At 35.9% G+C, this 10,299-nt stretch overlaps 1 protein-coding gene across 1 annotated transcript; it reads left to right on the top strand.

Moving 5' to 3' along the window:
* The first annotated feature begins 428 nt into the window (after window positions 1–428).
* Window positions 429–10,042, top strand: LOC125817284 (methionine--tRNA ligase, cytoplasmic-like). Its single transcript, XM_049496825.1, has 17 exons — window positions 429–632; window positions 726–870; window positions 1,680–1,833; window positions 2,001–2,156; window positions 2,456–2,686; window positions 2,897–3,040; window positions 4,847–4,937; window positions 5,078–5,184; window positions 5,284–5,398; window positions 6,067–6,185; window positions 6,759–6,824; window positions 6,997–7,125; window positions 7,268–7,411; window positions 7,500–7,620; window positions 8,582–8,820; window positions 8,900–9,001; window positions 9,656–10,042. Exons 1-17 carry the CDS (start codon window positions 488–490, stop codon window positions 9,884–9,886), a joined length of 2,439 nt encoding a protein of 812 aa, XP_049352782.1. The 5' UTR covers window positions 429–487; the 3' UTR covers window positions 9,887–10,042.
* Window positions 10,043–10,299: the final 257 nt, after the last annotated feature.

The raw sequence follows: 10,299 nt of genomic DNA, 5'->3' as shown, positions 1-10,299 counted from the left end.
CTTTTGAATTTTTTGACAATTTTTTTGCCCTTTAGGCTCCGGACTCTTCATTCATATCCCCCTTAATCTCCTATCTAAGGTCATGTCTTCCGTACGCTAAAACTGCACTATGTCATGTATAATCACTTTTTCCCAATACTTCTTCAACTTACCTCTGCCTCCGTTGAAACTATCCATAAATAAGCTCTCACACCGCCACACTATCCATGCATTTCCTTATCAAAACCTACTTTTAATTTTTAACTTATTTTAAGTCATTTTAAATTTATTTAGGTTATTTTTTAACTTGTTAAACATTTAACTTATTTTAAGTCTTTTTTTTTTTTAACTAATTTTAAATTATTTTTATATATTTGTCAAACAATTTTATAAATCAAAAACTGATTTTAAAAGTAAGTTAACTCTTAAGCACTCCAAACATCCTCTAACAAAAGCAATCCCACCAAAAATACTGTCATCTAAAACCCTAGCCGGAAACTTATCTGAGATGGGCGATTTTTCCACCGCCGGCAACGGTGACAATCTCCCGCCGGCCTCTCCCAAACTTCCGATTCCCGGCAAAAGAAACATCCTCATCACAAGCGCTTTGCCGTATGTCAACAACGTTCCTCATCTCGGAAACATCATCGGAAGTAATCACAATAATTCAATCCTCCTTTTCCCTCTCTTCGCTGTTTTTGATGTTGATTTTATATTCAAATTATGGTTTCTTTGTGCTGTTGTAGGTGTGTTGAGTGCGGATGTCTTCGCGAGATACTGTAGACTTCGGGATTACAATACCATATACATGTGTGGTACTGATGAATATGGCACAGCTACAGAGACTAAAGCCTTGGAAGAAAACTGTACTCCCAAGCAAATTTGTGACAAGTAATTCGTTTTTCTTTGATATTAGATCTCAATTAATTAGTGTGCCTTAATCACAATCTAGTTCGAATTGCAATATGAAAAGCTGTTTACAATCCATCCTCTTGGGCCTCTTTCATTTCAAAAAAAAAAATTCTGTTTATTGGCAAAAAATACACCTAAACTGAACTGGGTAGAAAATAAAATAAATGGACTGAAAAATGAGAACAAAATATTGGGCAGAAAATGGAAAACAGAGGGAAGAAGAAGAAAGAATGAATGGTGCCAAATTAATTAGGATTGGGGTGGTGGTGTAATATCCATTACTAGTCAATCATACGTAACACAACATAATTGAGTTCATATGTTCATCACAGCCTTAAACTTCAAGAAATCTAAATAAACTTACAAATGTCGTGACAACGTAAGTACTCGCAATACTGACTAATGAAGCAACTCTTAGAGTTTTTAAAAAAAGACCATGACAAATGGTAAAGAATCTCCATGTACAGGAACAAATGCGGGCTCATCTGTGCTGTCCTTTTCACTCACTCTAACTGATAAGGTCCTCATCAGCTTCAACAGTTGTCTCTGTATAACAAAAATGAGGGAGGGGAGTTCTTTGACTCAAAATAATAGTAGTATAGTAATAATAACAATAATAATAGTAATAATAGTTTGACATTCTTTTTCCCTAAATTCTTGCAAATTAATCCTTTCACTTTATGTTGTTATAAACGGTTAAATTTTGTGGTGACCGTTCTTCCCAATCACTGGAGCTAAACATGCATGCCTTGTTCTCAATTCCTTCCTTCATTTTCTTGGTTTTGCAGATATCATGTAATCCATAGAGAAGTGTATAAATGGTTTGATATAAGCTTCGATCACTTTGGACGCACATCAACTCCGCAACAGACCGAAGTTTGTCAGGCGATCTTCAAAAAACTCTGGGAGAATAATTGGCTCTCCGAGAACACCATGCAACAGGTATATAATTCTTAATGTGTACTATTTTCTGGTAGCAGCTTGGTTCTGCACTGCTATTGTCAGGCCTCAAGCTCTGGGTTAAAATATCTCATAGATTGAATTTGTACAAACCCTATTGATGCATCAAATTTGACATATTTATTACTGAAGCTAAGTTTATTTCACAGCCGTACTGTGAGACATGCAAAAAGTTTTTGGCTGACCGGCTTGTAGAGGGTAGCTGCCCAACACCAGGTTGCAACTATGATTCTGCAAGAGGAGATCAATGTGAGAAGTGTGGGAAGCTCTTAAATCCCACTGAATTGATGGATCCAAGATGCAAGGTTTGCTTGTCCTCTTCGTTCCACACGTGTATTTCTTAATACAGTATAGTTCTAATTCTTCTCATCATCTGGTTGTTAAAAAAATACTTCTGAAATATACTTCTCATCATCTAGTTTCTTTTAAAAGTGAGTATTCCTTTGCCTAGAGACTTGACTTACTTGTGACAAAGGTTAAACAACTTGTATTTGGAAATTTTAAAATACCAAAACTCTAAGGACTTAAAGCATGTTGGATTAACAATACATGAATGTGGTAATGGTTTACTTATTACTGAACGCTTAGCTTGCTTACTCTACAGGTTTGCCGTAACACCCCATGCATCCGAGATACAGATCATTTGTTTCTTGAGCTCCCTTTGCTGAAGGATGAATTAGAAGCATACGTCAACGACCTGTCAGTGGCTGGGGGATGGAGTCAGAATGCTATCCACACTACATATGCTTGGCTTAGAGAAGGACTGAAGCCAAGGTGTATAACTAGAGATTTGAAATGGGGGGTTCCAGTTCCACATGAAAAATATAAGGACAAGGTTGATTGAGCAAAACTGTTAGTTGTAACTTGTTATTTCTTTCTAGCTAAACAATAGTTGGTCACGGTTTGTTACTTTTACTGATAATTAGCCCACTTGCTGTTACCAATTCATGCGCTGGCATAATTTGAAGCAGCAAAATTCTCCTTTATTGCTCAATACCATTTATATTTGCTTAATGATGTTATTTGTTGATCTATTTGTAATTAGGTTTTTTACGTGTGGTTTGATGCTCCTATTGGATATGTATCTATAACCTCATGCTACACAACTGAGTGGGAGAAGTGGTGGAAGAATCCAGAGAATGTGGAGCTCTATCAGTTTATGGGCAAAGATAATGTGCCTTTTCACACTGTAAGTTTCAGGAACTCCGTAAAAGTTTCATCATCTTTTTGGTGGTAAAAAGGAAGTTGAATACTACGAAGTCAAGTTACTGTACTTTGTATGACGGATAATGAGGACAAATTATGGTGCTGAGATTGTGTTTGCCCCTTGACCCTTTAGACCTGACCAAGAGAGAAGTAAAGACCGATAGACATCAACTTAGAAACTTGATAATTGTGTAATACTCTTGCATTATCTTTGGGCTACCTTTCTCTGGAACATTACTAGCGGCTTGGCATTTACATATTTAAATTCTCTATTTGACTGTAGAGCATGTCAAAGTTTACATAGGATAACGAAAAAGAAGAAAGAAGAAAGAAATTGACCACACATTGTTATTCAAGAGAGAACTCTGTTTTGAATCTTTTCCTTCTATTTTTATTTATTCTTGATTGGCATTGAGTGTCTGCTGTGGAAGGGCTCAATCATCGGTTCTTCAATAATGAAAAAGTGAAGCTGTTACTAATATAGGGGTTTTGCTAACATAGAAGTCATTTTTCCTTTTTGTCAAGGACCAAGGTTCCATTGAATTGATGTTGTATTTTATTACCTCCATCCATATTGATTAATTCATATTTTATTTTATTTTGGCAATGATATTGATTCATATATTTGTTGAGAAGGAATCAAATTATGTAGTTCTATCTAGGACATTCTTAAATGCTGGGCACACTTCTAAAATAACAATAAGATTAGTAAACTGCCGGATTTGTCAAGGTGCACGCTATCTGGTGAAGGCACCGACATTATTAAAAACTATTAATTATAATAATACATACATTGCCTAGTGAATATTATCACATGACATGATGAGACAGCACCTTATTTTTGAATAAACTATGTTGATTTGTTCATTTACGGAAATGTTGTTCAGCAAAAGAAGTCTGGATACCAATTGAAGTTTTGCATGTGAGATGTCTTTGATGGAGGTTACTCAAGTTTCAGTTTAGGAGAATTAGAAGATGTTCATTCGTCGTTTTCATGGTGTTAATAAATGTTCATTTATATTGTGTCATGACAGAGATAGATAGCTTTCAATATAAACATGTTATTTATAGAGATAAGAAGCAGATTTCTAACTGTCATGAGTTTGAATAAGTAGTGGATTGAAGCACTTCATGAGTTTGAAGTCTTGCTTGTAAACCAAATTGAATATTTAAATGGTGGAAGGTAGAGGGACGGGTCCATTATTCCACTGAGTTTCAAGATGGAATTGCGGATTTCTCGATTTTCCAAAAAATTGTATCCTTACTACCTTATCCAAAAATAATAATCTGAATTCATACTAGTGTTGAATATATAATGCTATGTACTAATATCCCCAATGAATCAGATGATAAGGCAATGCCTATTGCCTGACAGAAAGCTATGAAAAAATTATGCACAACCCTCATTTGGGACAGCAAACTATTATACTTAAAAAGATTTAGAGTTTCTTAGAGACTGGGATGTGTCCTTGTAGGGTTAAGTATTAGATTCGGAGGGTCTCTAGTTTTAGAGATCCCCTGATCTGTCACTTCAGACAAATTAGTTTATATTAGATGAATGGAACTGAAAAGAGCATAATGGATAAAGAGAAAGCATATAGTTCTGCCTGCCTAATTTAAAATTGAAGCATGGTTGATTAATTGATTGATCGATTTGGACAAATATGCTTAGGAGTCCTATTGCCACGAATTATCCTGCTCAGTTGCTATGTTGTATAAGCTTAACCATAGTGATATTATTTCTATAAGCAGCTATTGCACGTAAGAAAACAAATGTTGTATTTTCCAGGTGATTTTCCCATCTACGCTTCTTGGAACTCGTGAAAACTGGACTCTTATGAAGACTATTAGTGTAACAGAATACTTGAACTATGAAGCAGGTTAGTTGGAAATAAGGCTGTGAATTTTCCAAATGTTAATGCTGCTTGGGACTTAGTATATTGGTACCACAGTTCGTACTACAGAATTACTTCTTTTCTGATTTGAAAATTTAACTTCTAATATTGGTTGTCATAATCAGGCAAATTCTCAAAGAGCAAGGGCATAGGAGTATTTGGTAATGATGCAAAAGAGACAAACATTCCTGTAGAAGTTTGGAGATATTACTTGCTGACAAACAGGCCAGAGGTGGGGTCTTGGCAGTTTTAACTTCTGTTGCCTGATAAATCCATATTCTGTATGTTCTTTTATGCTGGTATGATCACTAATGGATATCAGTTATTATAGGTGTCAGACACTTTGTTTAGTTGGGTGGATTTACAAGCAAAGTTAAACAGCGAGTTGCTAAACAACTTAGGCAATTTCGTCAATAGAGTCCTGAGTTTCATTGCAAAAGATCCGGGTATGTCTGCTAGATGTCTTCTATGAGATATTTACGTAGTCTCCCCTCTTGATATGCTTTTTCTGTTGTCAGCTAGTTCCGTGTCGGTTTGGCTTAATACATTTAGACAATAGCAAGCTTTGGCAGTTTATTTCATCTGTGTTTATTTCACCAGTAACTCTGATTCATGTATTAGACGACATGGTTTGTTATGCTGTTTCATGCTTTTCTGTTACTGTATTGTCTAATTGACTCCTTGTCTGGTTGATTGATGAAAATTATTGTTTCTCTTTCTTGTGAATCAACAAATAATCTACCTAGCACCTTGAAGTGTTATGCTAGTTTATCATTGAGATGACAAAATTGAAAGGAAATATTTCTTGTTCTTCCATAGAAAGATAAAAAGGGGAAAAGTTTCTTGGCAGAAAGTTGTTTCTCATTGGATAAGTGTCTTGGTTCCTTCATGTTTACTTTGGAAATATCTTGTTGTTGGTCACTGATTAAAAAAATAATCTTGTTACTAGTATATTCATAAGGATAACTCAAAAGGGAAGATTCTTGCTTTAGCTAGAAAAAGATAAAAAGGGAGCTGATATTTGTTTTTTGTTTTGCTTCTGGAGTGTTAACTGGAAATAATCCAGTCCTTTTCTAATTGAAAATCTAACAGATCTTATGAAAATGTTGTACAGCTTCAGGTTATGGTTCCATAATTCCCAACCCTGAAGGAGCTGAATCACACCCTTTAACTAAGGCCTTAGGTGAAAAAGTTGGAAATTATGTGGAACAATATATAGAAGCCATGGAGAAGGTAACCACAAAACTGTATTTTTTTTTCCAGTTCTAGTGAAATGGAGCTCATTTCTGATCCCCCCTCCCCCCTTCATGTTTCATGTGTTTTTACAACTCTGCTGTGTAAAAATAGCGCATAATGACTATGCAATATGTGCAACCAGATGTCCATACTATATGCACTGGATTAGCCACCTCAATGGTCATGATCAAAGGAGAAATTGCAAACGTATAGCATTCCCTCACTAATTATTTGGGATTAAGGCTTAATCATTTTAGTACACTTTAGGTTGAGTGTTCGTTAGAACTCTTCTTATCTTGTTAAGGATCTGTATACCCAGTAGAAAATATGGAGTATTACTAGAGTCGAGAACTTAAGTTATTGGATATTGGATTGAGATAGATCTAAATGAAGCAACATGGATAGTGGGGAGTTCTATCCCACTAGTTTGAGGTTGAGACGTAGGAGTAGTAATAGTGGTAGTTGTTGTTATTGACTTATTGTATCTTACATGTTCTTTATATCTTCAATTGGTTTGTTCTTTCCTTTATATGGTCTGAATAACCTTTATATGCTGCACAACTGGTTTAGGTTAAATTAAAGCAGGGCTTGAAGATTGCTATGTCCATTTCTGGAGAAGGAAACGGTTATTTGCAAGTAAGCCTGTCAAATTCGTCTCAACTATCTGTTTTTGATTTATCAGTTGCTCATGCGATTGTATTTTCTATTTTAATTTAGAAACTGCTTTTTGAATTTCAGTAATAGTTGTTGACAGTTTCATGGTTACTTTAATCTCATGAGTTCAGACTGTCCATACTTCTTTTTGTAGGAGAGTCAATTCTGGAGACTTTACAAGGAAGATAAGCATTCGTGTTCCATAGTGATGAGCACTGCTTCCGGCCTAGTATATCTTCTTGCATGTCTTTTAGAGCCATTTATTCCCTCCTTTTCACGGGAGGTAAGAACTCTGTTGTCATCATTGCATCATATAACTGTGGCTGAGGTCCTGTCTCTGCTCATGCTTGATGCTTGTACATCATACTGTGGTTGAGGTTTCTTCTGTACTCAATGGAATGATGTTCTTACGACTTGATTCACAGGTGCTTAAGCAGCTTAACTTTCCTCCTGAAACACAACTTTCACTGTCTGATGAAAGAGGTGACATAGAAAAAAGCAAAAGACCATGGCATATCCTACCTGCAGGTCACAAAATTGGTATACCAACACCATTGTTCAAAGAACTGGTAATGCATTGTAGTCTTGTTCTTTACTACATATTTTCTCATTCTTTCATTTGCTAATAGTCTTGAGACCGAACGTGATTATATGCAGAAAGATGAAGAAGTTGAATTCTACAGAGAAAAGTTTGCTGGAAGTCAGGCAGATAGGAATTTGAAGGCTGAAACTGAGGCAAGGAAGATCACTGATCAGTTGAACAAAGCAAAAATCTCAGGTTAGTTATGCTTACTTTCTTGTATGCCCTCATCTGTTAAGTAAGAATTTAAGTACAATAACCTATCAAAATAATTTCAATTATAACAGAAAAACACACCCAAAAGAGGCACAAGAAAGTACTTTTATACAACTAGTATTCCCTATCCTGAATGCATTTTGTTTTCCTTTCATTACTGTCATATCATGATTTTTTTTTGTAAACTTATAATAGGAAAGAAAATTTCAGAAAAAATGAATTGGAAAGTGTCCAGTTCACCTTATTCGGTGGATCTTGTTGGGCATATCAATTGGGGATGCCTTATTATTCTTGGGGAATGTTATTGGTACTTATTCTTGAAAAATATTATCTGCATGTTTTCTGTCAGTATATATGTAGCTGTCTTTCCTTTGTCCTGGGTTGGAGATCTCGGATAGCAGAAAATGCAGTGTCTTCCTATCAGTCTCTCAGGTTGTATCAAATAAATATTGAGTAGGGGAACTTTAGGCATTGTTTCTGTGTAATCTGCTCTAAGCCTGCACCTTCAGGTAGCTCCTCTTCTAGGTCTTTTCTGCATACTCTCCTTATATCATAAAACCAGAATGAGTTGACATGCATCACCACCTCCCTTGTTTATGTCCTTGTTTCTTTGATGCCAGACCTTTAAATATGGACTCATCAATAATCTATCGATCAACTATGCCTCAATCCTAATCAATTGGGATCGACTATGTAAATCCTTTATATCCATCCCCACTCTTTGGAATAGTAATACCTATTTTCTAATTTGTTATGGCAACTCCTAAATCATTTATATCTAACCTTTGATATATTATCATATTCTTGCTCAAAAGTTTCCTATTCTTTTGTGGGGAAGTGGCGAGGGATCCTTGCCATGGGTTGATAGCTATATGTTAGAATAAGTTCTTACAAAATTATTGCGCAGACTGTTGATCACATTGAGTTTTTCTGTATCTATCAGATGCTAATAAGAAGAAAGAACGTGCTACAAAATCTTCTGAAGCCAAAGCTAAGGGTTCAGCCTCTGTTGAAGCAGAAATTTCGATTAGCAGACTTGATATTCGTGTTGGTCTCATTACAAGAGCACAGAAACATCCTGATGCTGATTCTCTGTATGTTGAAGAGATTGATGTTGGTGAAGCTCAGCCCAGAACTGTTGTTAGTGGCCTCGTAAAATATATTCCTCTGGAGGAAATGCAGGTTTGCATTTTTATAATCTTTCTACATGATGATTAAACTGTTATACCTAGCAATTTTCACAATTATATCTTTTTATCAGAATCGAAAGGTCTGTGTTCTATGCAACCTAAAACCAGCCAGCATGAGGGGCATAAAATCCCAGGCAATGGTTCTTGCTGCTTCTAATAGTGATCACACTAAGGTTAGTGGCAGCCTAATGCTTCTATTCTATTTATCGACATATTGCCTACATACCTTGCCAGAAGGCTACATAAAAGGAGAGAATTATTAGGACATAATGCTAGAGGGTCCCACCTTCCTATAGCAAATTAAGACTCTATATGTTGTCGGGTTTAACCTTAGGATTTTAAAGCTTTTGCTTTAGTAACTGGAAATTACTATTGTCTAAGAGCTAACCCTGGTTCTAACTGCTTTGGTTTCCTTTAGAATGTGCATTTCTTTCTTTTTTTAGCTAGGGGCTTTCCATTCTTCCTCATTACTTCTCTTCCTCTATCTCCTACTACACAATCCTCGTGCTTCCCTTCCTAACACCTTCTACCCCACAAACTGCATACTTTGTTCCCATTGCTTCCAAAGTCTAGTTGAGGAAAGCAAGAAAAGATTCTTCATTTTTCATGACAATCCCATATGCATAGACCTCCTTGATTATCACCACTATCTATTGACTCAGGCCTTGTAAATATCTGTTTCTATAATTTAATATAACACCTACTGTGTAATGCATCAACTATTGATAAGTTTGGTTGAAATGAGAAAACAAAGAAAAACTATTAGGACCAAAAGAGGAAAAGTTGGAAAGTGAACTGATTCAAATATATGATGATTTGCATGTCAGGTTGAACTAGTTGAGCCACCTAAAGATGCTGCAATTGGTGAACGAGTAACGTTCCCTGGGTTTGATGGCAAGGCCGATGATGTCTTGAATCCTAAGAAGAAGGTTTGGGAAACTCTTCAGGTGGATCTGCACACAAATAAGGAGTTGGTTGCTTGCTATAAAGATTTGCCACTCACCACTTCTGTTGGTGTTTGCAAGGTCACATCCATTTCTGAAGGATCGATTAGGTAATTTGTTTTTTGGCGGATGAACTAGAGAGGGATTCTAAGATTTTGTTTCAATTCTTTTCGCATTTTTCTTTTCTACACAATGTTAAACAATCAATTTCCACCATGATTGAGTATAATATAGTTGTAATGGAAATGACAATTTGAAGTGTTCTTGTCTCTTGCTATGTGTCTGATTTTCTGTACAATTATTTAAGTTGCAGAATTTAGATGAATCTAAACTGCCCTACTTCAATATTTCACTTACAAGTGGTCCGATTAATTGATGTCTGAAAATGATCCTCAACAATACTAGAGTGTAATCCCACATGGTTGGAGGGAGGGTAGGATGTAGGCAAATCTAAATGTTATCGTTGTTGGGTAGAGAGGTTGTTGTCGATAGACATAAATAACCCTCAGTTGTGTCTTCTTATTGTT

Source organism: Solanum verrucosum, unplaced genomic scaffold, assembly GCF_900185275.1.
Source record: "Solanum verrucosum unplaced genomic scaffold, falcon-dt-bn FXZP01000259.1, whole genome shotgun sequence".
Lineage (NCBI taxonomy): Eukaryota > Viridiplantae > Streptophyta > Magnoliopsida > Solanales > Solanaceae > Solanum > Solanum verrucosum.
This window is presented reverse-complemented; position numbering and strand designations above follow the sequence as displayed.